Source organism: Idiotropiscis lumnitzeri, chromosome 2 (assembly GCF_059441095.1).
Source record: "Idiotropiscis lumnitzeri isolate Australia: NSW breed Sydney's pygmy pipehorse chromosome 2, RoL_Ilum_1.0, whole genome shotgun sequence".
Taxonomy (NCBI): domain Eukaryota; kingdom Metazoa; phylum Chordata; class Actinopteri; order Syngnathiformes; family Syngnathidae; genus Idiotropiscis; species Idiotropiscis lumnitzeri.
Genome location: NC_142392.1, coordinates 36999005 through 37026568, shown reverse-complemented (window position 1 = coordinate 37026568; position 27564 = coordinate 36999005). Strand labels below are relative to the sequence as shown.

The 27564-nt window shown below is 43.2% G+C and overlaps 1 protein-coding gene across 1 annotated transcript; it reads right to left on the bottom strand.

Annotated features, from left to right (window-relative positions):
- Nucleotides 1–23672: 23672 nt before the first annotated feature.
- LOC148342457 (general transcription factor II-I repeat domain-containing protein 2B-like) lies at nucleotides 23673–25627 on the bottom strand. The gene is made up of 2 exons (XM_088288186.1): nucleotides 25599–25627; nucleotides 23673–25191 (listed from the first exon to the last, which is right to left on the bottom strand). The coding sequence occupies exons 1-2, from the start codon at nucleotides 25625–25627 to the stop codon at nucleotides 23673–23675; spliced, it is 1548 nt and encodes a 515-aa protein (XP_088144312.1).
- Between the last annotated feature and the right edge of the window lie 1937 nt (nucleotides 25628–27564).

Genomic DNA, 27564 nt, shown 5'->3' with positions numbered 1-27564 from the left:
GGTGGTGGGTGACATAGTTTTCAATTCTCGACGCCAAGCAGCGAATTCAACCCTCGACGCCAAGCAGCGACTGCAATCACCGACAACCAACAACGACGCCGATCAACGAACTCTGACAGCCACTGTGACAGCCACACCAACGACGCTGGTCAACGAGCGCCGACAGTGGCAACCACGATCAGCGACCTCAAGCCACATCGATCAACGACCTCGACCACGTCATGTTTGAGTTATGGAAAATTAGTAAACTTGTGAAACGAAGATCCTGAGTTGGAAGTTTTGTCGCGTCAGGCTAGTTATTATTCACCCGCTCCTACAGTGGCAAGTAAACCCGAAAGAGTTGCCACTACATAACTTGTACTTACATCTGAAAGTGCACTCCGATGAGGCGGAACACGTGGCTTTGTTTGTTTGCATCTTGCGAGTGTAGAACGGCGTAGAGGACGAGCGAGAATTTTAAGGCTGCGAAGGTTGCATTCTCGTAGGCCTTCACTCAGGGCCCGTCTCCATGGAAACTCCATGGAAACGAGGACAGATTATAAAGCTAGTTCTCGGAGGCCGCGTGAATTTGGACACTTGCGTAAAGTGTATATATGCAGGGTTCGTGGTTAACTTTTAAAAACTGCTTGCCCATAGGGCAAGTGCCACTAAAATTTGCCTTGCCCGAGTGGCCAAATTACTTGCCCGACTTGGGCAAGTGACAATTTTTTTTCTCTAAGAATAAAATGTTTATGGTTGTAAAATGTGCGCCACAAATGTAAATAAACATATAATCTGATAAACATAAATTAATCTTGTTTTCATCATCAACCATGAAACCCTACTCACTGTCACGATCATGCCTTGTGTTGCAGTAGAGTGGGCGTGGTCAATGGCGCGTTGCCCGGCGACGCGTTACGAGACTCCGCAGCTGCAACCCATCACCTCTTGATTGTGGACTATTTAAGCCTCCGACACGCTCACTCGCGTGTCGGATTATTGACCAACTTGCTCTCGCCTTGTGCCTTTGCTATAGTCTTTGCCAACCTTTGCTCCGTGTCTTGATCGTGCTTATTGTTACCTTGTTTATGTCTTCAGCTACGTTTCGGCTCGCTTTGTGTTTTTCGATGATTGGATTAAACCTTACCCGTTGGAGGAAGGACATTCTTGTTTTCGGTTTTCTTGCGTTGCAAGCTCCTTTTGTTAATCGTTCTTCTTTTCCTGGGGGAAGGTTGTTCCCCCAGCGTTTTTCGTTCACGTCGCCCGGCGTCTATAAGTATAGTTCCACTATTGTCTCTGATAGCAAATCCCCTTGCCTATCGACTGTCAATTGTTTTTTGCCGGCCACAATAAATATTGTCTCCACCCTATTTTCCCTTGCCTGCGATTTTAGAGTCCACCCACACCGCTTCCCAGCCCCGGCTGGGAAGCGCCCCTCACAACAGCATGTATCATCCTGTGCAGTTATTGAAAATGTTAATTGTAGTTTTAATAATTAAAATAAATTGGGAAAACGATATTACAGCAATCCAGATTATCAATTTTAAATCCAGGAGAGCCTATTAATTGAGTAATCACATGAGTAAATTATGAGTGTGGGAAATTTGTGTATTCCTTTAAGACCAGTGCCTGTGGCGCTGCCTCCATATGTTTCATAGCATAAACAGAAGACAGTCACTGACACTATGTCAGGTCACGTCATGGAGCTAATGAATTAACAGCCAATAATCAAATATTACTCCCTTCCTTACTCGCAACTGAATTGTCTACTTGAAAATATTCGAGCTATTTTAGTCATGTCAGAGGAATCCGAAATGTTTGGATTTGAACGAACTCGTCGCCACTTGTAAACATGCGCAGAAGGTAAGAAAACTTCCGGCTGTCAATTTTCGGACAAAATATCGTAGGTTTTTGTTGTGTTTTTCAAACTTCAAATGAGGATGCAACTACAGCGAGTTCCAATACTGCGGGATTTATTGACGTCCACTTTAACTCGACATTCACTGAACCAACTGATCCCCGTAGGGCCCGCCCATTGCCCCCGATAAGGCCAATGGACCATACCACAACACAAGGGGGTGTCTGGGTTAAACCATCACCATACAGTGACTACAAACAGATCACACCACAGTTTTCGTCGAAATTAAAGATATTTGGCTGCTTTAAAAAATGCTTGCACGGTCGGGCAAGTTGCCCATAATTTTACCTTGCCTGTGGCCAAATTTCACTTGCCCCGGGCAATCGGGAAGCTGTTAACCGCGAACCCTGTGTCGGTTTGCCGAACATTTGTTTATGCCAAATGAAATCAGTGCAGAAAATAAATGCCAAAGAATAACCAATAGTGGGGGGTGAACTCCATGTTTTCCCAGTATAAAATTTGAACTGATTATTTAACACATTTTCTGGTTTTTATATCTTGTTCAAGCAATTCCTTACGGAAGGAATTCTGCCTGACTCTACAAAATGTGCACACTGCGGCGAAACATCAATGGCAATTGATCAATTTTAGTGAATAAAACTAAGAATATAATTTTTTTTTAAAAATATCAAGTGCGTATTGGTCTTATTTATTTATGAACTTTGTACTGGCTTGGTCGGGTGAGAGTCAATGAACCTCGGGTGGCCCTGCACTGTTTTGTGCACGTGTGCATCGTTTCACCCCATCCAAACATTTAAAATACATTTAATGCATCCATCCAAGGTTGCTCGGATCTCATCAGTGAACAAGCGCATGCTGCAAGGAATGCATCTGCATCTTTGGCTTACTTTGGGCTTAAAAATGGAGAACGTCACAACCCCCTTTTCTACCAACAAGGCCAGGAACATTTATTTCCCGGTCATAAAGTTCCTGTGGCCCAGGTGGTTTGCATCTCATAGTTCCTGGTAATTTTTGCAAATGACAATGATGACGGAACAGTGGGAGGTGTTGTGTTACTTTGTTACTCATTACTGACACCCTATGGCTGTTAAGCATCATTGCAGTTCCAAAATAATTCAGTGAACTCTTAAAATATTATGGTGTATCTTCGTCGAATTTGAATACATATTGGATAACTTTAAAATGTACAGTCATTATTCAAATATGTCAACATGAAAGTCAGAGTGAAAGTGTTGTTGCTTAATGCTTATGTGAAGGGATTTTGACTCTTCAAACATAATGTTGTTTTAAAATTTATTTAAAAACAGAAATTTTATAAAAAATAAAAAGGGTAATGTCGGAACGTACTCGCAGGCTAAATGTCATTTTGGGCAAAAAACAAAAAACAAACGTAAATCATGCAATAAATAGCGACTCTGATGCCAGGGCCCCTTTAATTCTTTTAGGGATCCAGATTATAATGGAAGCAAAAATACCCACGATGAAACTTTCTCTAAATGCAAAAAGAAATACTTGTAAACATATTTCACTTGAAGGATTCCTATTCTATCAATGACATTATGTTGCGATGGCCCCCAGTGGCCCCCATTAATAAGTTAGGGTCCCACAACAGGTGTTCCATCAGATGCACACAATAGCCTGTGTGTGCTAACTTCAGCTCGCTTCCAGAAACGTCTGTGACTATGTCAGGAATGAAATCGGCAACAGCCGCAACGTGCTTCCTTTTTAAATGCTCGTTTATCACAGCTGTGCTGCTAGGAAAGGGAGGTTTACATCGTCGAACGTAATTTTGTGAAATGCCCCCATGGTCCGGTCCAAGTTGGGGTCGCACGCATTGCTCCGTGTGCGGCAGGCATAAGTCAAGGTAGCACGGTAGAAACAATATAAGACAAAGTCGGCGCATGAGGTTTGACTTGACCAAACCAAATTTGTGTTTGTCTTTTTGTGTCCTGCAGACGTCAGTGAAAACGATCTCCGTTCTGTGAAAGAGGAGCCAGACTTGACTCACATCAAAAAGGAGGAGGAGGAGGAGGAGATCAACAAGTCACCACTGAACGTTGTCCCTATAAAGACTGAAGATGAAAACAAGGATGAGAGTGAGGACAACAGAGGGGCGGAGCCTCCAAGCAGCAGTTCAAATCACCACGTGACAAAAGGTGATGAAGACCACTGGGGGCCATCACAAGCACAAAATGAGGACACATTATCAGGCGCTCGTGACGATGATGATGATAATGAGCAAACTAAAGGTGAAAGGGCATGTCACACTGACTCATTATCTTCAAAGTTGTCTTTAAAACTGCACAAAAAAACACACAGTGGAGAAAAAACATTTTCCTGCTCAGTTTGTGGCAATAGTTTCTCTCAAAAGTCAAGTTTAAAAACGCACACAAGAACACACACTGGAGAAAAACCTTTTTCTTGCTCAGTTTGTGGCAAGAGTTTCTCTCAGAAGTCGCATTTAACAAACCACACAAGAACACACAGTGGAGAATAAACATTTTCCTGCTCAGTTTGTGGCAAGAGTTTCTCTCAAAAGTCAGGTTTAAAAACGCACACAAGAACACACACTGGAGAAAAACCTTTTTCTTGCTCAGTTTGTGGCAAGAGTTTCTCTCAAAAGTCGCATTTAAACAAACCACACAAGAACACACAGTGGAGAAAAACCTTTTTCCTGCTCAGTTTGTGGCAAGAGTTTCTCTCAAAAGTCAAATTTAACAAAACATAGAAGAACACACACTGGAGAAAAACCTCTTTCCTGCTCAGTTTGTGGAAGATACTTCTCTAGAAAGTCAAATTTACAAATTCACACAAAAACACACTGTGGTGAAAAACCTTTTTCATGCTCAGTTTGTGGCAAAAGCTTCTCTGATATGTCAAGTTTGACAAGCCACACAAGAAAGCACACTGGAGAAAACAATTTTTCTTGCTCAGTTTGTGGTAAAAGCTTCTCTGATATGTCAAGTTTGACAAGCCACACAAGAAAGCACACTGGAGAAAACAATTTTTCTTGCTCAGTTTGTGGTAAAAGCTTCTCTCAAAACTCAACGTTAACAAGCCACGCAAGAACACACAGTGGAGAAAAACCTTTTTCCTGCTCGGTTTGCGGTAAATCTTTCTCTGTAAAGTCAAATTTACGAATCCACACAAGAACGCACAGTGGAGACAAGACATTCAGTTGCAGCGTTTGTGCTAAAAAATTTGCCATAAACAGAGTGCTCAGAAACACGATTGTGCTGGTGAGAATTGCAGCGATCTGAAGCTTAAAAAAAGGACAAAAAAACTGAAGGAACCGACTCTTTGTGGTTTTGTGATTTTGAATAAAATATAATAAATTGAAATTTGCAAAGCTTTTTTATTGACACGAAGCCAATGTGATCATTGCCAGAAGAACCATTGTGTCTGAGTGATGATGATTTTTTTTGTTTTTATACTACACCCTGAACTGGTCACCAGCCAGTCACAGGGCAGACATAGACAGTGAGAACTGAGTGGGAACTGAACCCACGCTGCCTGCACACAACTCGGGCAAGTGTACCACTACACCATCAGTGGCTTTATATCAAACATTATAAATAAAATTAATTGCCTTTGCCTGGATCAACATTTGTTAAGATTATGCTTTTCAGTTGTCTTTTTAATCATACCTAATGGAAAAGGTGTGAGAAGAAACGGTGCTTATGAAATCGGTGCCTTCCACCATCATCAATAAAATCACTTGTTCCACTTGCTCAACTGGCCTTCATTACGCTGTGAAAAGGTGAAAAACTGAACTAGAAGTTGAACTTTAAATAGAACAAGAAAGATAAATGCAAGTAGTCTAAGTTTCTCTCAAAGATTTTGGAATGTCAAGAGTGTAGCTACACCGGTCCAGCGAAAAGGCCACGATTCAGACTGATGTCCAGATTTTCTTTTTTTATTTCTCTTCCTTTGATGGCTTTAGGAAATCACGTGACACAGTGAAAACTACAAATACATACACGCCGAATGAGTCCTTGAGGCCAATGCAAACAATGTACATTAATAAACAAAGTAAAAATGAAGAAAGGCACAAATATCGTGTGCGCCTCCTGAACACAGTGTATTTATCGCTCTGCTGTTGCACGGTCCGTTCCTGCTTTCGTAAATCTTCCCGCTTCTTTTTTTTTGTCACCACGGAGGAGAGGATCCGCATTACGCAGTTCGTTGCTGCGTGTCTGAATTGCAAAAGTGAATCACCGTAATTTAATGAATACTGAAACGAATAATTAAATATTTAAGTACCTAAATAAATACAGAAATATTATAACACTCTAACATTTACATAATAAAACAGCGACATATTTCAATTTAAAATTCACAACCACATACTGAGTGAATTAAATTCATAATAAATATAGAAACATTTAATAAATATTGAACGAATTTTGAAAGATAAAAAATAATGAATGAAATTTTAAGTATTAATGGAATAAATAAAATAATTGCACACATTTAAATGAACAAATATGTTGACAAATATTCAAGATTTAAATAAAAATAATTAAAAAATATTGAAAAAATTTTGTTGTATTAAAATAATTAATAAATATTGTAGTATTATATAAGCAAGCTTAAATAATTCCATGAAAATCGAATTAAATACTGATAGAGGTAAAGAATAGTAAAAGAAAAAAATACTTAAATAGTGACGTGCAAATAAATGAAAAACAACAGACAAATCCCGAATGAAAAATACAATTTATCAACATTTGACAAACGACAATGTGAAATGTTGATCTGAGAGATTTATTTCTTGCATATTCATATTCTTAAAGAACCTTAATTATTTTTTTCTTTTACTTTTTTAGTTACTTAAGAGCTCAATCCACGTGAACTATCCCCTTGGGAGATAAAAAAAATATCTCATGCAAAAAATAAAGAGCGACTAATTGTTTTTGAGGACAATCAAGGCACCTTAGCACTGGCGAAAAAGCCTGTAAAAAGGCAAAGGTGCAAATATGTTGACATTAAGAAACACTTTATCACGTCAGCTCCAGCACTCTCCCGCGACCCAGTACAGGAAAAGCGGTGTGGATAATGACATGGCATGACATTTGGAATACTGTCCAACTGACAACATGGTGGCAGATTTTTCAACAAAACCAGCAACAAAAGTTAAGTTTAATTCATCTGTCAAGTTCATGTTTGGGAACTAAAATGTTTGTTCATTTGCATACGGTTTAAATCTTAAGTTTTTCCGATGTTTAGAAGAAAATGACAATGATTTGCATCGCAAGTGGCGACATCTGTTGGTGAGTTGATGACAGTGCTCCACATAGCCAGCAGCCAATCATATCACAGCGGGGTGTGTCCTGTTCTTCCGCTTTCGTGCCGAACAGACTGCCGTTTTCAAGCAGGGATCCATTCAGCGCTACTTTAAAAAACGACGCGATCTTTCATTCGTCTCGTCTAACAAATAGAAGCACAGAGATCAAGTGCGCATTTGTTGAGATTGTCAGGGGAGGGATTTCACTGGTCACCACACCATAGAGTCATGGTTTCAAATCAAAACCAAAAATATCTCTGAACAGCTTACAAGCAAACAATGAAACACAATTATCACAAAACATGCTTCTCTTATGCCATTCATATCCCCATAAGAAATAAAAACAACACAAAAACAGTCCTGATGCATTCTGGGAGCCTCAGCCAATCAGATGGCTGGTTAGATAAATGTGAGTGGTGTGCTTTGGGCAGTGTGTTTTTATTTATTTTTTGCAGTCTGTTGTCTAAACCTGTGATGTATCTTGCTTGCAATAACATGAATGATAAGACAGACTACAACATCGTGGACAGCTGCCATTTTGTCCAGCTTTCTCCTGCACCATCAGCCAAAGAACGTATTCACATAATGTTGATGTCACAGTCAATTTGAAGCATAGATGTCCCAGACTTTGGCCAGCAGTGTGTGCTAAAATGCACTCTGAAATACCTCAAGGGGAACAAGCCCATGATCGAGAGAGTTTCTCAGTCCATATAATTGGCGAGTCGCATTACAAGGCGCGTCATTTGTTTTGGGGAAGATTTAGGACTTTAAAGTGCGCCTGATGGTCGCGAAAATATGATACTCACGATGAAACTATCTCTAAATGCAAAAAGAAATACTTGTAAACATATTTCACTTGAACGATTCCTATTCTATCAATCACATTATGTTGCGATGACCCCCATCAATATGTTGGGGTCCCACAACAGGTGTTCCATCAGACGCACACAATAGCCTGTGTGTGCTAACTTCAGCTCGCTTCCAGAAACGTCTGTGACTATGTTAGGAATGAAATCGGCATCAGCCGCAACGTGCTTCCTTTTTAGATGCTCGTTTATCACTTGTTGTGCTGGTAGAAAAGGGAGGTTTACATCGTAGGACGTAATTTTGTGAAATACCCCCATGGTCCGGTCCAAATCGGGGTCGCACGCATTGCTCCATATGCGGTAGGCACAAGTCAAGGTAGCACGGTAGAAACAATATAAGACAAAGTCGCCGCATGAGCTTTGACTTGACCAAACAAAATGTGTGTTTTTCTTTGTGTCCTTCAGACGTCAGTGAAAACGATCTCCGTTCTGTGAAAGAGGAGCCAGACTTGACTCACATCAAAAAGGAGGAGGAGGAGATCAACAAGTCACCAGTGAATGTTGTCCCTATAAAGACTGAAGATGAAAACAAGGATGAGAGTGAGGACGACAGAGGGGCGGAGCCTACAAGCAGCAGCTCAAGTCATCACGTGACGACAGAAGGTGATGAAGACCACTGGGGGCCATCACAAGCACATAATGAGGACACATTATCGGACGCTCATGACGATGATGATGATGATGATGGGCAAGCCGAGGGTGAAAGGGCATGTCACACTGACTCATTAACTTCAAAGTTGTCTTTAAAACCGCACACAAGAACACACAGTGGAGAAAAACCTTTTTTCTGCTCAGTTTGTGGCAAAGAATTCTCTCAAAATGCAACGTTAACAAAACACACAAGAACGCACACTGGAGAAAAACCCTTTTCGTGCTCTGTTTGTGGGAAAAGCTTCTCCCAAAATTCTCATTTAACAAGGCACGCAAGAACACACAGTGGAGAAAACCCTTTTTTCTGCTCAGTTTGGAGGAAAAGTTTCTCTCAAAAGTCACGATTAACAGAACACACAAGAATACACGCTGCAAAAAAACCCTTTTCCTGCTCAGTTTGTGGAAAGAGTTTATTTCGTAAGTCGCATTTAACAAGCCACATAAGAACACACAGTGGAGAAAAACCTTTTTTCTGCTCAGTTTGTAGGAAAAGTTTCTCTCAAAAGTCACGATTAACAGAACATACAAGAATACACTCTGCAGAAAAACCCTTTTCCTGCTCAGTTTGTGGAAAGAGTTTCTATCGTAAGTCGCATATAACAAGCCACACAAGAACACACAGTGGTGAAAAACCCTTTTCCTGCTCAGTTTGCGGCAAAAGCTTCTCTCAAAATGCAACGTTAACAAAACACACAAGAACGCACACTGGAGAAAAACCCTTTTCGTGCTCAGTTTGTGGTAAAAGCTTCTCCCAAAATTCTCATTTAACAAGGCACGCAAGAACACACAGCGGAGAAAACCCTTTTTTCTGCTCAGTTTGGAGGAAAAGTTTCTCTCAAAAGTCACGATTAACAGAACACACAAGAATACACGCTGCAAAAAACCATTTTCCTGCTCAGTTTGTGGAAAGAGTTTCGCATTTAACGAGCCACACAACAACACACACTGGAGACAAGCCATTCAGTTGCAGCGTTTGTGATAAAAAATTATTTTCTAAAAAGGGTGCTGAGAGACACAATTGTGCTGGTGAGAATTGCAGCGATCCTTGAAGCTTAAAAAAAAGACAACAAAAAAACTGAAGGAACTGACTCTTTGTGGTAAGATGTAAATGTGATTTTGAATAAAATATTATAAATTTAATTTTGCAAAGCTCTTTTATTGACACTAAGCCAATGTGATCAGCGCCAGAAGAACCAACGTGTCTGAGTGATAATTATTTTTTTTTGTTTTCATATCAAACATTATCAATGAAATTAATTACCTTTGCCTAGAACAGGGGTCTCAATCTCGCGGCATGATAGTTTGCGGCCCCCGCCTTATTATGAAAGTTTAATGTTCGTGCGGCCCGCGAATTTGATATGACTGGCACGTTACAGTGTTTTGTGCAGAGCTGAACGAACCTACCAATCACGGTGGAGTATATGGCTCTCGAGGGTGGGACATCGGCCGGGCTTGACGTAAGCAGAGAGTTACAGCAGCGAGTTCATTCGTGTGCTGGGATGAGACTGTGACTGGTGATGTTGAAGATGTGCGGACGGATTATAGCAGGTTATGGATGTAGAAATGGACTATAAAGTGAAACTGTATCACTCAAACAGATAGTTGTCAGGATATGATTATACGTCTATGCGGGGTCTAATGATCCGCTCGCAACGTAGTTAATTCTCTGTGGGTTAATGCTGCACTTTCATTAATGGGATCCTCATCAAAAGGATATGCCATGTTCGTAATAGTAGTGAAAAGTGATGAACAATATAATTTTTTTCATTAAAGACGACGGAACTACGGCAAAATTGGCCGGCTGTTTGATTGAATAAGGAAATGATTTCTCGTCTGTGCCTGTGAAAGCTGGCGGAGACGGACTCGGTTTCATTCATGAAACTTGGTCCCGACCAGTTTAGTGTCAGAGAGTCCCAGGGGCAGTTATCTGTTATCTGTTATTATGAAATAGGTTGTAGTTATCGTTATCTCTCTCTGTAAAAGTAGTCAAAATAAATGACAACAACGGTCCGTAAGCAGTCGCCTTTTTGCGCTCGCCATCCCGGTCCTTACCATAGAAACACCATGGCCTTCATGGGGAGCGTATCTATGTTCCCCGCTTTGTATGGGACCGGGGAATATAAGACCCTTTTTCGAAATATAAGTCCGATGTTCCCTGCTTTTCCCCAAAAGGGTCCTTTGTTCCCCGCTTTCCGCCAAAAGCCTTGAAATTGTGTTGTATTTCATAATTAATCCTTACCTCCCAGCTAATCCTCATCTCCTCCTCCCACCCTCCCCCTCTGTCTCGCCACGAAATAATCAAAAATTCATGTTCAGAAGAAGATTGGGCTGCCAGGATGGCCGAGTGATCTAAGGCGCCGCGTTCAGGACCCAGTCTCCCCAGGAGGCCTGGGTTCGAATCTCGAATTTCCCCATTGTGGGACTAATAAAGGGAATATTATTATTATTATTATATTATTAAAGAACTCTTAATACAGACATTTGACTCATTATTATTATTATTATTATTGATTACTGATTAATTTGATTAATTCCTTATTTATTTTCTTATTAATTCCTTATTTATTTTTAAATCTTATTTTGTGTTAAAAAATAAAAATAAAGACATTTGAGAAGATTAGATATTTTTAATTTTTTTCTTGCGGAAAACCTGATGCGGCCCAGCCTCACCCAGAGTCTGCCTCTAGTGGCCCCCAGGTAAATTTAGTTTGAGACCCCTGGCCTAGAACAACATTTGTTAACATTATGCTTTTCAGTTGTCTTTTTAATCGTAGTTAATGGAAAAGGTGTGAGAAGAAACTGTGCTTATGAAATCGGTGCCTTCCACAATCATCAATAAAATCACTTGTTCCACTTGCTCAAGTTGCCTTCATTATCCATCCATCCATCCATTATCCGCCGCTTATCCGGGTCGGGTTGCGGTGCAGCAGGGAAGCCCAGACTTCCCGCTCCCCAGTAAAGGATAATGTAAATGGCAGTCAATTTAAAACTGAACAAAGGTTATACTGCTCGGAGCCACTTTTGTGATCCTGGCATGGAAGTCCATTGTTTCAGAGGGGTCTCGTTCACACCTCCTGTGGTGCAGCTGTGATCTAATCTTCCTGCATTCCTCTGAGTGTCTGGTCATTAGCATGGTCTAAACTTCAGTTACACTTAAAGGATTTCATACTTTTGACTATTAAAGGAATATAAGAGTTTGAGCTTAACATAGTTCATTAGATGTTGGTGCATCCAATGTATGAAAATGTGATATTGTAAAATGCTGAGAGTGTGACTGGTGGCGCGAAACTGGTTGCGGGGGTTGTGCAAGAATGGAATGTTTTAGAAACAAGGTGCTGAGCGAGACGAGATGACTCCGGGAAGGAGCGGCCATCGGGGAATCGCACGCAGGAGGAGCCACGGGATTCGGCGGGAGGAGAAAGACCAATGAGAGCGAGCTAAAGTTAACTGCAATACACATAGCCAATAGAATCATGCCAGGATGCCTTTGTCTGTGCCATTTTGCATGTTGTATAGTATGAATCAGTACTGGGCAACTCGGGGGTAGAACACATTCGCTGGTGGCAAGAGAGGTGTAGACTTGTATTGAGAGGGATTCGAGATCCAGGTGCCATGTAGGAAATCTGTATTGGGAATAAATCCACTTCGTGTGTGAAAATGCCGGCTTCCTGATACCTTTCTATTGCAGAACGAGCGCGCATATTGTTGGATGAGTGAGTGTTGGGGAAGGTCGCAAATTGGAGTCAGATTACTAATTTGAGTTTACACTGGGTTAAAGTTAAATTCTAACATTGATATAAAGATAAATTCCAACAATTTATGGTGACGCCGACGGGATGCATGAGAGGTAATAGAAGTCTGGGACTTCAAAGAGAGTCTGGGACTCTAAGAAAAGAAGAGAAGCCTGGGGCTTCAAGAGTCTGGGACTCTAAGAAAAGAAGAGAAGCCTGGGGCTTCAAGAGCCTGGGGCTCAAAGGAAGCCTGGGGCTTCAGGAAAAACCACAAGAGTCTGAGACTCGGGCCTGGGGCCCACGTCCACACCAGGTGACGACCTGATAATGAATGAAGGAGCCGCACATCCGACCGGCCTTCCTCTTGGGCCCACAGTGACATAAGGTAAGCAGATCCTTTTCAAATTCTGCATATTGGCAACGCTAAATTATAAGAGGAAGGCGGAGTGGAACGGCGTTAAAATGTATAAATAAATAAGTGTAAAAGTGTGGACGATAGTAGTGTAAAATCTGGGATTTACCTACTAGAATAGTTTGGAACTATTCGTGGTTAAGATATGATATGGTTAAATAAATAAATAAATATATAAATAAATAAGTGTAAAGGTGTGGACGTTAGTAGGATGTAAAATCTGGGATTTACCTACTAGAATAGTTTGGAACTATTCGTGGTTAAGATACGGTATAAAATCTGGGATTTACGTATCGGGACACGGTTTAAAATCTGGGATTTACGTGTCTGTGTGGAAGCTGTGTGAATGTGAAGGCTAAAATTGTTCTGCATAAAAGTGGTTGGGACACGCACGAGTGGATTTCGGGATGTTGAAGGAGAGGAAGTGTTATAGTGGTCTCGGGTCCTGGGTGTGGCACGGAGATTGAGGATAAATTCATAAAAATGAAACACAAAAAAAAAAGAGAAGAAAAACATGAAGTAGGGATGAAATAAGAAAAGAGAAAGAAAGAAAGCTAGAGAAAAGAGAAGAAATTGTGTCAGTGTAGCGATTGGAAGTTCAATAAGAAAAGAAAAGGAATGTGAAAAAGATGCAGAATGTGTAGAAAAGAGAAAGGAACAATTAATGTTCCATTGAAAGGAGGATGATGAAACAGGCAGTATTGAAGAAGGTGTGACTTGAACAAATGAAAAGGATAAGAATTAGGGTCTGCTGTAAGGAGGAATTGAAGAAATAAATATTTTATGTTTCATACTTTAGTTGATGGTCTTTCTATTAAGGTAACTGTAATTAGTAACTGGAATGAAATGCACAGATGGAAATGACACAAAGAAAAAAGATTGGTGTTATGAAATCATAATTGAATGAAGCTTTTGAGAGCATGAGAAACCTTTGCAAGAGCATAGGTGGTTCCTGACTTTGTAGTTTGTGATTTGATACCTTGATTGTTTGAGTGGCTTTGGTAAGGCTACAGTGAATTTGGAAAATTAAAGGAAAAAAAATAAGAGTGAGAAAGATTTTACAGAAGGCAATGGGTAGAGGTGTAATCGTAAAATCATGAGTGTGCTCTAACAAAGAGTTAACAGCCCTTTGAAGTTAGATGCTCGTTCCCAAGTAGGGGGAGGAAGTCAGAGAAAGAGGATGAAGTGATTGAAAAAGTGGAAGAAAAGACGGAATGTCTGAGAGGCATTTATCCACAGTTGCCAGACTCGCAACAGTATGTGTTTGAGCCGCCGCCCGATCCGACGGCGCCATTAATGGGGGGGGAGCAGAATGGTTTGAGATGCAAAAGATAAAACAATTCACGGATGGCACCAGCGACCATACAATTGATCGAACAGGCTGTGAATAGTGAGAGAGAGGGTGCGCGGAGAACAGCAGGGGAGTGTGGAGACGCCCGTGCTGGCCCCGGGGGGGGGGAAGCACCAGCAGGAACATGTAAACATTTCAGACACAAGAGGAAAAACAGGCATCAATGGCAGTCGTTAACTGATTGAAAAGGAAGATATGCCTTTTGGTGCTCTCGAAAGAAGGTCACAGTCTTTTTGTTTCAGAGGTGTGTCTCGGCACCCCCCTCGATGTTGCTGACGATCTAATCTTCAGGCATCTGCCTCTACTTGAGGTGTTCTCATGTGGTCGAGCATGGGTCGCACTGTGGAGCAGTTTTTTTTACAGTGCTAGTGTAGTATGGTACGGGATAAAATATATGTATTCAACCTAACAATAAATACAAATTAGCAGGGAATTAGAACACAAGTTAAACACTGAAACATGCAGGGGATGCCTGAGGAACAGCAGGGCGGCGACAATCTTATTAAAATTTAAATTTTAAGCAAAGGGATTATGGTTTTGGGATAAGTTTTAAGTGAAGTATTCTATGAACATGTTGAAAGAAAATCTTTGGAAAGGGGAATATCTAGCCATTGGAGATTGGTTTACCAAATTTAAAGTTGGACTAAATAGTTTTGTAGATGATTTATTAACTGATGTGTATTAAATGTGACAAAGGTGGAAGACAGATGTTTTTGTTTGACTGTACGACGCGAACGCTGACATGACAATTTTAGAGGATATGACATCATTCCATAAATACCAGACTGCTAACATTCGCATCTATGAGCTGTTTGATGTCACAGGTGCAGTTTCGTCAGCTGCGTCCAGGAGAGGAGAAACAACTTCACGGGGAGTGAATGGGAAAATCCAGAGACCCACAGTTGTAAATTTTGGCATACGCTGGCTAAATTAAGGCAAAATTATGGATCTGCCAGCACAAATCTCAGTGAAATCAAGGCGGACGCGCCAAGGGAGGGGTCTCTGTGTGGAATTGGAAAGTATCGTTTGGTGAATGACAGTGTGAAAGAAAAGTGTTTGTATGCATATGTGGTTTGAGTGAATGTTGTAGGGACGGGCCTCAGGACAGAAAATTGTTTGAGGTCACCGGCAAGCCCTTACAGTACTTAGGATGCGATGGGTGGACAGGCCTGATCAACCTGAATCCCTATTGCACTCCCGAGTATTGATTTTGAAATTGTTTTTGGAGATAGATTGGAGTAATTAAATTCAAGCATCAAGTGAATGATTGATTGACGTTATTACACAAAATTTATGCAAAACTGAAAGTTTTGGAAGGAAGATAATTTACCCCTTCTCATTCTCACTGGCAAGTGCCACTCGTCCAGTTCTGTCCACAGGTTTGAGGTGACATGTGACCAGTGTGACCAGAAGGCCAGAGACTGCTTCAAATAGCGCCTCACCACTACCATCCCAGAGGTTCTCCTCAACAAGGAGGGAGATATAAGACATATTCACATTGGATGCGCGACTAGATAACACACACCCAGTCCAGGATAGGGCAAAATTTTCTTGGATTGTTCAGACTTTTCCATATAATACAGCACCACAGCAGTGATACTTGAAGTTAATGTCGAATTAGTGGCACTGTTTTTATGGAAAATTACTCACTTAACGCAAGGGTAAGTTGTTGTAGAGGAGATATTTCAGACAAAAATGACCCTGAAGTGGTCACAAGCACGTGTCTCATGTTGGATGTATGAAATTTTATTCTGATATTTTCCATTGTAACGTATTTCATTGTATTTAGGACTAAGACATTGTAAAACACTGTTTGGAAGAACTTATAGAATACCTCAAATTTAAGAACAAATGGGAAATAGATGTTGAAGCAACTTTAGTTGACCATATGTGAAAAATGTTAGGAAAACAAAAGACAGGCGCAAATTTAGAGTGACAAAGCTCTTTCCGTCTCCCAGCAGGGGCAGTAATCTAGTAAAGCCAGGATACTGGGTGCTTGTAAGAAGTTTGAAGATAAGACATTTGTAATTACCCAAGGGGGAAGGAGGGGTTGGTAACAGCTCTCACAGCTGTAAAGATAGCTGAAAGGTCAACATTGGTTTATTCGACATGTTGTAAAGAGGTCACACGTTGTAAAGAGGTCACGTTGGTTGAAATCTCCTACAAAGGAGACACCAGACTAAGAGGTTTATACAGAGTTACAGGCGGGACAAAATTTATTTCAGAGGAACTATCCTCACTTGAGGCCGAGGCCAGATCTGCTGACCAGCATGATGGTCACCAGCTAAATGGGGACACCTCAGGTGAGATTGGCCGTGCCGTGCATCAGATATTTCTGGCCCGTTGGGGTCGATGTTGCTGTGTCTTTCAGGTGGGGAAAAGGGAGACAGGCCTGGTCTATGTGGCCAGGGCGAGACATGAATGGAGTGAGACTTCCGGCAGTGACCCATCCAATAATGTCGACATTACACAGCTGTTCCAGTTGGCCGTCCACAAGGGCGTGCACCTTCCAGTGGCAGACATCAGGCGAAATAGTCCATGAATGAAATAATGCTAATCGGCCTAAGTAGAACACATTTTGTACCTAATTTTGCACGACATCAGAAAAGGAATATATGGGATTGGATTAAGGAGCGTGACTAAAATTGTTGTACTTGCAGGTTTAGAAGGCCAAGAGAGATAAGAAAAAAGGAGGCAGCTGCTCCTTCCACTTCTGCTGCTTCTGGGCAAGGTTCGGGTGACGCAGCGCCACAGCAGACTGGCTGCTGTCCATAGCAGGCCAGTCAACGAGGTTGGGATTGCAGTAACAGAGGTACGGGTGGTTACTGACGGGGGTTGTGAGTGGGGTGTGCACTTGCTGCGGGGTGTGGGGTCACTGGGTGATGAGCTGTCCATGCCGAGCCACTTTCTGGAATGTGCCATCCTCCGGTGCCATATCTGTCACAAAGAGCTCCACCAGCGCAGGGGGCGCCACCGTTACCCACTCCCAACGCACTTGACACAAACCCGCTCGTACCCCATTCCATGACAGGGGGCAGCGGAGCTTCAGCATTCGAGGACTAGCAGGTCCTAGCAGTCCGGGGACGGTGGATGGACAAGTTTTCGATGGTGCTGGATATTGGGGCGAGCTATGAGCTCCTTCCGCAACCCCCACTGAGCCATGTGGACTCTCAAGAGTGCCTGAGTCACTGCCATTGACTGAACGAACACTGGAATTCGGGTGGCATTCCCGGATGGGACTGAACTTGACTGTGCACATCCGTTGGAGGGAGCATATGTCGTGCTCTCTTCCTTCCCGGTGGCTAAACTGAACTGAAACATTTGAGGGCAGCTCTGAAACCTGGTTCCCATCCTCCCGCGGTGGGTATTCCCTGTTCTTGCTCTGGTCTGAGTGGTTTAGCAACCGCCACCCTTTCAATTCACCAATTGACATATCACATTGTACATGTGATCACAAACATGATTTGGTTTATCGAAAATGCACTCATCCAAATTTAGTCATGAGTGCATCTTGCGTTAGAATTATATATTTGTTATGTCTACTGGCGTTGCCTCGCACGCGTGCCTTGTCCCTGAGCAGCGGAAATGGTATGAATTGTTTACTTTCGCCGAGCCACAAATCGCATTGAATATTGATGAGCGTCATCATACTAGAGATCTAGACCCCATAGTTGTTGCACAATCGGGAGATCATATATCAGCACCGACTACAAATTCTTTGGTTTTGGGAACATTACTAAATTTCAAAATTTCCAGGGAAGGGTCGCTCGGAAATGGTAGTTCTGTGTGTGTCTCTGCTAGAGGTGTTGTGGACCCAGGGCCCGACTGAGTTGGGGCTCGGCTCCACAGCTCCGCGATGTTTTTACTGTCTCTACCCCCTCCCCCAGTTGACAGAATCAGTGTGGGCACAGCCTGTAGGTGGATTGAGCCAATCATGAGACAATAGGAGGTGAAGACTGCAGCGGTCTTGGAGCTGTCTATGTCTTGTAGAGCACCTTTTCTTCCCGTAAAAAAAAAAAATAAATAAATAAAAATAAAAAAATAGGGGTTTAATTCGGTATCTGCGTTATTATAGTTTTGGGATTTTTTGTTTTAAGCATAAATGGTTACTATTTCATTTGTGTTGCTTTAAAATTTGTCAATTAACAGTCAAAATTGGAGCGTTAGCTCGAGGCTTAATTTGTTATCTCGGAACACAGTTAGATGTTTGAACTCAGTGAACTCAGCATCACTGGAGTCGGACATCGCTCCGTACATCAGCCTCCGGGTGCTTTCCCGGAGGTGGACTCGATCTCGCTGATAAGGACAGTTTAGAGTTCTGGCTAGAACCTGCCACGCCATCCAATTGGGAACTACGGGACAGAAGTGGTACCATAACTCACAGTTGCGCCCGGCCCCTGTATTTGTGCTCGCCATGGTTGAGCTTAGAGGTTGACCGCCCGGACGGGCAGGTCAAGAGAGGGAATGTGTAGATGGCATGAATTGGATCAAAGTCAGACACTTTCGAGTCTGAACAAAGACGATGACGATGCAAATGTTTAACTTATTGACTATTTTACCTGCTGGCGTGTGCTTTGTGTGGACGATGTTTGCGTTTGAACATAGGATGCGGGATGACAGAAGTGATGGAGCGAAAGGAGCATGTAATGGAATGGTATGGTATGGAGCAGAGCGAGATGATGGTAAGACGCTGACACAGACACAACAACTACTGCTAAATCTGAAATGTAAACAACCGACACAGGTGAACACTTGGGTACAATTTTAATTGGACACACCCATGGAATGATGTGGGAATAAAAAAGAAAGAGCCTATTTTTGACACCCAAGTTGCAAAACAAAAGTTCACCTGCCTAAAAGTTAAATGGGACTGGTCCTGGGATTGGAAATCTCCAGGAGTCATGGTGTAATGAAAATGTGGCTTTGCCAGTAGGAATCCCTCTCGCTCGTGATGATGTTTGGCTGTGGTGTGGAGAGAAAGTGCTGTACGATAGGCTTCCCACCAATGCCTCAGGTAAGTGCGCCCTGGTAACGCTGATCATGCCAGTTAGTGTGACAGCCTTAGATCTGGCCAAAATGGAGTGGGAAGGTGTTGGACAATGGGGAAGAATCCCCTTCCTTAACAGGAAGAGAAGGGACATGCAAGAATGGTTGAATGCAGGAGATCCCACGTATATAGATGCAATTGGAGTTCCAAGAGGGATCCCTGACGAGTATAAATTGGTGGATCAAATTGCGGCAGGATGGGAGAGTATTTTCCTGTTTGTTACGGTAAACAAAAATGTGGACCGGATTAATTATGTTGATGATAATGTCCAACGATTGGCGAACTTCACCACCTCGGCACTCCAGGCAGTGCATGAGCAATTGGCTGCCACGTCTCTTATGGCATTCCAGAACAGAATAAGCTTAGATATGGTGTTAGCCTAAAGAGGAGGAGTGTGTGGTATTTTTGGGGATCAGTGTTGTACTCTGATTCCCAACAAAACATCTCCTGACGGTCGCCTTACCAAGGCATTGGAGGGTCTGCGCACGTTAAGTGACAAAATGAAGGAGCACTCAGGTGTGGACACCAGTTGGTACTCTGACTGGTTAAACATCTTTGGCAAATATAAAAGCTTGATTGCATCAGTACTGATTTCTATCGCTGTGTTTGCCGCTATTATGGTGTTATGTGGATGTTGCTGTATTCCATGTATCAGATCATTAACTGTTAAGACAATAGAACGCACGTTGGGGCCACTCCCTCCGGGTGGTCAGTACATGATGATCCCTCAAAAGGACCCCCAGGAGGCGGAGGTAGCCGTGGCACTCCGGGAGTCCAGGATGTGAGTATGGAAAGATGGCCTCGGGGACCTGAGGCCATAAGGAGGGAAGGAAATTTTCTACTGATTCTTATTCTTTTACTAATTGTTTGATGTGTTTTAGTTTTATGGCAAGTGATGTCGAGCTCGTGTGCAGCAATGAAATAAGGTGTTCAAGTGATGACCTCAGATGTCTGAGGTCATGAGAGGGATTAAAGGATAATGTAAATGGCAGTCAATTTAAAACTGAACAAAGGTTATACTGCTCGGAGCCACTTTTGTGATCCTGGCATGGAAGTCCATTGTTTCAGAGGGGTCTCGTTCACACCTCCTGTGGTGCAGCTGTGATCTAATCTTCCTGCATTCCTCTGAGTGTCTGGTCATTAGCATGGTCTAAACTTCAGTTACACTTAAAGGATTTCATACTTTTGACTATTAAAGGAATATAAGAGTTTGAGCTTAACATAGTTCATTAGATGTTGGTGCATCCAATGTATGAAAATGTGATATTGTAAAATGCTGAGAGTGTGACTGGTGGCGCGAAACTGGTTGCGGGGGTTGTGCAAGAATGGAATGTTTTAGAAACAAGGTGCTGAGCGAGACGAGATGACTCCGGGAAGGAGCGGCCATCGGGGAATCGCACGCAGGAGGAGCCACGGGATTCGGCGGGAGGAGAAAGACCAATGAGAGCGAGCTAAAGTTAACTGCAATACACATAGCCAATAGAATCATGCCAGGATGCCTTTGTCTGTGCCATTTTGCATGTTGTATAGTATGAATCAGTACTGGGCAACTCGGGGGTAGAACACATTCGCTGGTGGCAAGAGAGGTGTAGACTTGTATTGAGAGGGATTCGAGATCCAGGTGCCATGTAGGAAATCTGTATTGGGAATAAATCCACTTCGTGTGTGAAAATGCCGGCTTCCTGATACCTTTCTATTGCAGAACGAGCGCGCATATTGTTGGATGAGTGAGTGTTGGGGAAGGTCGCAAATTGGAGTCAGATTACTAATTTGAGTTTACACTGGGTTAAAGTTAAATTCTAACATTGATATAAAGATAAATTCCAACACCAGCCACATCTTCCAGCTCTGCCGGAGGGATGCCCAGGCGTTCCCAGGCCAGCCGGGAGACGTAGTCTCTCCAGCGTGTCCTGGGTCGTCCTCTGGGCCTCCTGCCGGTGGGACATGCCCGGAACACCTCACCAGGGAGGCATCCAGGAGGCATCCTAAACAGATGCCCGAGCCACCTCATCTGGCTCCTCTCTACGTGGAGTGGGAGCGGCTCGACACTGAGACCCTCCCGGATGGCCGAGCTTCTCACCCTATCTCTAAGGTAGAGCCCAGACACCCTGCGGAGGAAACTCATTCCGGCCGCTTGTATCCGAGATCTTGTTCTTTCGGTCGCGACCCACAGCTCGTGACCATAGGTGAGGGTAGGAACGAAGATCGACCGGTAAATCAAGAGCTTCGCCTTTTGGCTCAGCTCCCTCTTCACCATGACAGACCGATACAGCGTCCGCATCACAGCGGCGGCTGCACCCATCCGCCTGTCGATCTCTCGCTCCATCCTCCCCTCACTCGTAAACAAGACCCCAAGATACTTAAACTCCTCCACTTGGGGCAGGATCTCCTCCCCAACATGGGGAGGGCATTCCACCCTTTTCCGACTGAGAACCATGGTCTCAGATTTGGAGGCGCTGATCTTCATCCCAACCGCTTCACACTCAGCTGCGAACGGCTCCAATGAGAGTTGGAGATCACTGCTTGACGAAGCCAACAGTACCACATCATCTGCAAAAAGCAGAGATCATCATCATCATATCGTGTCACACCAGTGGTTTATCCATATTTTTGCCCTGTCTGTGACCTTTTGTAGGTCTGGTGGAGTGATATATACAGGGCTTATTGGACATTCAAGTTGGATATGTTTCATATTTTGGTTTAGGAAACCACAGTCACATACTGAGGATGTGGCAAGGCCCCATTTTGTTAGGTTGTCTTTGGTTTTCCCAACACCAGATCTTGCACGGTTTAGGGTACACCATTTTTTCCTTTCAAGGTTTGTGCCCTTGGGTAGTTTTTCTTTTGGTTTTGGGACACACGGTTGTTCTGGTCCCATGTTTTCTGCATCTCTTCCCCTCGCATGTCTGTTCCCTCCAGTATCTTATGGCAAAGCAAATCCTTCTCAATCCCTGTTTTAATCGACTCCGGAGCAGATGGCAACTTCATAGATCAAGCCCTGGCTAAACAGTTGGGGGCTTCTTGGGAACCCCTTACTTCCCCTCGAAGAGTGGTGGCCCTGGATGGACATCTCATTTCCTTGGTCTCCCAGCAAACTATACCATTTACACTCATCATCACAGGTAACCACAGAGAAACCATTCAGCTGTACCTCATCAATTCACCCCATGTTCCCCTAGTGCTGGGGTTCCCCTGGCTCCAAAAACACAACCCCTCCATCGACTGGAGAAACTGCTCCATTACCAGCTGGAGTGTTTTTTGCCACTCGCAGTGCCTGTTGTCCGCTGACCCGGCTCCCCGATCTTTCCCTCCGGCTACGACTCCTCCGGATCTTTCCTCGGTGCCCTCCAACTATCATGACCTCTCCCGGGTGTTCAGTAAGGACCTCGCTCTCACCTTGCCTCCTCACCGCCCTTACGACTGCGCCATTGACCTTCTCCCTGGAGCTTCCCTCCCCACCAGCCGACTGTACAACATCTCCCGTCCAGAGAGGGATGCCATGGAGACGTACATTCGAGATTCCCTCGCCTCCGGTCTCATTCGGCCTTCTTCCTCACCCCTCGGGCAGGATTCTTCTTCGTTAAGAAGAAAGATTCCTCACTCCGCCCCTGTATAGACTTCAAGGGCGTAAATGATATCACAGTTAAAAATAAGTCCTCGTTTCCACTCATCGATCCGTCATTTGAACCTCTCTGCGAGGCCCAGGTCTTCTCCAAACTGGATCTCAGAAACGCCTATCATTTGGTCCGGATTAAAGAGGGTGATGAGCGGAAAACGGCATTCAACACTCCCTTGGGTCATTTTGGCCTTTTGGCCTCACAAACGCCCCTGCGGTGTTCCAAGCCCTCATGAATGACATCCTGAGAGACATGTTGAACCGGTTTGTTTTTGTCTACCTAGATCAGGGGTGGGCAATTATTTTTTCCATGGGGCCACATAAGAAACATAAAATATTGTGGAGGGCCGGGCCAAAAGGCTGAACTCAATTCTGCATAATATTAATTGTATTTCTTTTTTAAAAAGCAGTAAATAGCACTGTTTTGACAAGCTGGCAAGAGTATATATTAAAGTTAAGCAATGAAACTAAATACCAAATAAACTGAAAAAATGAGGTTGCCTTACAAAAAATTATTCATTCAAATTTCTCAACACAATGGTAGACAAAATATTAACATTTTTTACTATTTGTGACTCATATTAGTAAACATATTCTGTCACATTCACTTCAAAACACATTTTGAGTTCCATATATTGTTGGATAGTTGTGTAAAGGTTCTGAGCATTTTAAAGACATCACAATATTGTCTTTTTGCACCAAACATTTAGCAAGATACAACATATTGACTGTCACTGAACTGTGATTTTGAGAAAAAGTGTCCCAGTTCATTGTTATCTGGTGCCTTACAGTAACATGCCTACATTTGTGGTCTAACTGCCTCATTTGGTGTTTCAATGTTCATTTTTCTTGTTCAGTGAGAGAAATCTAATCTCTGCTGGGCTTTAACAAGTGCATCAAAGTCAGGCTGAATGTCTGAAGTGGAGATGCGAAGCACAGCTGACAGATGATCATCAATGAGAGAGGATCTGTCCCTGGATTTTGTAAACTTCATAATTGAAAATGTTTGTTCACAAATGTCGGTAGAGCCAAAGAGAACAAACATCTTCTGAGCATGTCTCCTAATGTTTGGAAAGTTCTCCTCCTTGAGAGAAGAGTAGAAATCCAGCAGAGATCCTGACTTAAAGTGCTCTGCCAGTACTCCATCAGACTGCAGGTCAATGAGTTCCATCTGAACATCACTGGGTGCATCATCCACACTGAAGGTAAAGGGAGGGGAAATCATGTGGATTTCATCCTCCATTGTTCTTAGATCCTCAAATCGCCTTGCAAACTCACCATGCAATGCTCCTAGCATGGATGAGTACCTGCAGAGGTTATCAGCTGATGGTGTGACTTCTTTCAGGGTTTGCATGTGAGTGAGAGTGTTGCTCTCCAGTTGTCTTGAAAGAAACTGTATCTTTCTCATGAAAGCCTTCACCAAGGTGTGCATTTCATGTACAAAAAGGCCCTTGCCTTGCAGCTTGGTGTTCAGTTCATTCATCAGTGCAGTCACATCAACAGCAAATGCGAAATCTGCCATCCAGACCTCATCTGCAAACTCTGGGATGGCCTTGCCTTTTGTCTCACAAAACTCCTGGATTTCTGCTTTCAGATCCCAGACTCCTTTTAACACTTTGCCCAGGCTGAGCCATCTCACAGAAGTGTGGTAGCCAATGTCACTGTGCTCACTCTCATGCTCCTCCAGAAGTGTGACAAACTGTCTGTGATTCAGTGCCCGCGCCCTGATGAAGTTAACTATTTTAGTAACAACATCGATAACATGGTTAATTTTTAGCACTGATTTGCACAACACATGTTGGTGTAAAATACAATGTAAAAATACTAATTTCTGATCAGGGTCCATTTCAGTCACTTTATCCTGCATGCGTTTTAAAAGTCCGATATTTTTCCCGGTAAGATTTGGACAACCGTCCGTGGTGACACCTGCCAGTCTGTCCCATTTCAGTCCCAACGTGTCCATACAAGCATTTACCTCAGTGAAGAGATCGCTCCCTGTCGTCGTCCCTTTTAACGACCGCATTGCTGCCAGCTCCTCCGTAATCCTGAAGTCCGGCGTTATCCCGCGGACAAATACGAGTAGCTGGGCTGTGTCGCGGACATCACAACTCTCGTCCAGAGCCAAGGAGAAAAAATCAAAACTTGGCACTTCACGTTGCAGCTGTAGTTCCAGATTCCCCGCAATGTCCTCGACCCTTCTCGTCACGGTTCGCCTGGACAGCGGGACTTGCTCAAATGCCGCTTTTTTTTCAGGGCATATTAGTGCTGCCGAGTCTACCAAGCACTCTTTCACGAACTCCCCCTCTGAGAATGGCTTGCTGTTTTTGGCTATTTTGTGGGCTATCACAAAGCTGGTCTTGGTTGCTGCATCCCTGGATGCATGAAGCCCGGTAATAAAGCCTTGCTGCGTTTGTAGCTTAGCTAGCAAAGCTTCCGATGTCTGCGCTCTTTCAGCATCAGTTAGGTTTTTATATTTCTCTGCATGTTTCGTCTGGTAATGCCGACTCAAATTGTAGTCCTTCAACACGGCGATCTGCTCCCCGCAAACTAAACACACAGCTTTACCTCTAACTTAAATAAATAAATACAGTGAACCCCCGCTACTTCGCGGTTCACCTTTCGCGGGTTCAGTGCTTCGCGGGTCTAAAAAATATTCGGGAGCATTGTAGTTTCGCCGAGCGGCACAAGGGGGCGCTGAAGCGGTTAGACGGCCGGCGTGCGCCGAAGAGGAGAGTGGACGAAGAAGAGAGTGGCCGAAGAAGAGCAGGTTCCCCCGGACGATTGGTGGCGACGGATACGATCGGACATCGTGCGTGAGCTCCGAAGGAGACCGGCCGGCGTGTGTGGCTGTCAAGCCGAAGATAAACAACTTCCGCCCGGGCACTCGCGCGGCGACATTTGGCTTCGTTCGGGACCGTGCGTGAGCTCCGAAGGAGACCGGCCCGTGCGTGGTAGTTAAGCCGAATAGGAGCACCTTCCGCCCGGGCAACGGCGGAGAGCGAGGTTATGAATGAATGAATAAATAAATAAATAAATAAATAAATGAAGAATGCCACCTTTCATTTCACTGTCATGATCCGTGCCTGTCATGCCGCGTGTGTTTTTGTTTTTTCAGCTGTGTGGGCGTTCCTCCAGCGATCATCTCGCCGCGCCATGCCATCAGCTGCTGCGAGACGCGCTGATTACACTGACTATATTGTGATTATAATAAATATTGTAACGTTGTATAATAAATCAGGCCAATTTGTCCATCAGCGAACGCTTTTATTATTAAGCCAAAAACGGCTGCCGTTGGCCGCAACCACGCTGATCAGAGAGAGAGAGCAACACAACGACAACAACATAACGTTCACTCCCCTGCTGCCTTCACAGCCTCCACAGAAAAGAGGAAAACACAGAACCCTTGAACTATTTACAAAGTCGCTACACTATCTTTGTATCACCACCTTTTTTCCCGTGTCTGCCTTTGGAGAGTCCTGTTCAATCCTCCAGTTCTGCTGGAGGATCATAACATTCACAGGGCACACCGGACGGCGTACCAGCAGGTAAAAGTCGAAGTAATTAAATACAAAAAGAAGTAATTGAATAAATACAAAAAGAAGTAATTGAATAAATACAAAAATAATGGCTGGGGAATAAAAAAATAAGTTTTAATAATATTTGTTTTTTTGTTAAAACATGAATTTCACTCTCTCTCTCTCTACCAGTATATATATATATATATATATATATATATATATATATATAGGTGCGAAGTATATATATATACACTGTGTTTTTTTTTTTTTGTTTTGTTTTTTTTTTTTTGAAGGTGCGACACTACTTCGCGGATTTTCAGTTTTCGCGGGTGGTCTCGGTCCCCATTAACCGCGATAACCGGGGGTTCACTGTATACCAAATATTTTTTTTCATGCTGTATTATATTTTTTATATATTGGATTATTTTTATAATGAAATAGGGAAATATAAAAATTGGCAACCACATACAGACTTAATTCAATTAATAAGAAATATAGAAACATTTTATAAATATTGAACTCATTGAGAAGAGTCCTAATATTGAAATAAATATTGAAATATAAAAAATACTTATGTATTAAATTAATTCAATAACCCAACCCCGGATGAGCGGCAGAAAATGGCTGGATGGATGGAATAATTTAAATTGCATACATATTCAAATGAACAAATAAGTTAAGTGTCAGGGTCGCCTTTTGGCGAGGAGGAAGGTGGACCCAAAAGGCGAGGAGGCAGGGAATGGATGTCGTTCAGGGGGTTTATTAAAGGGGTTCAACAAAGGAAGACAACCGGGACGGGAGAAAAATAACAACGGTACCAACTTGACGAACAGAAAAATTGGGGGCGAGGAACAAAAACCGAGGCAAAAGGCTGAGGAAGGCAAACGGGAACGAGGAGGGGAACAAAAGCATGAACATGAACGTGAGCGAAACGTGGTCGTGGCAGTCCGTAACTTGCTGCAATGACCCGACACAGAGTGGTGGGTCTGGGAGGCTTAAATAGTCAGAGTAATTAGGGGAGCAGATGGGAATCAGGTGCGTGATGAGGGTAACGGGGAACAGGTGCGTGGCTGGTGAGGACGAGTGCTGAGGGGAGGCGCTATGACAGCTGACCAAAACAATAACAGAAAACACATGGCGGGAAGGAGGGGACGAAAACAATAACAAAACCGCATGCACATGAAAACAATAACAAAGCCCCTCTCATGCCCAACGCGGATCATGACA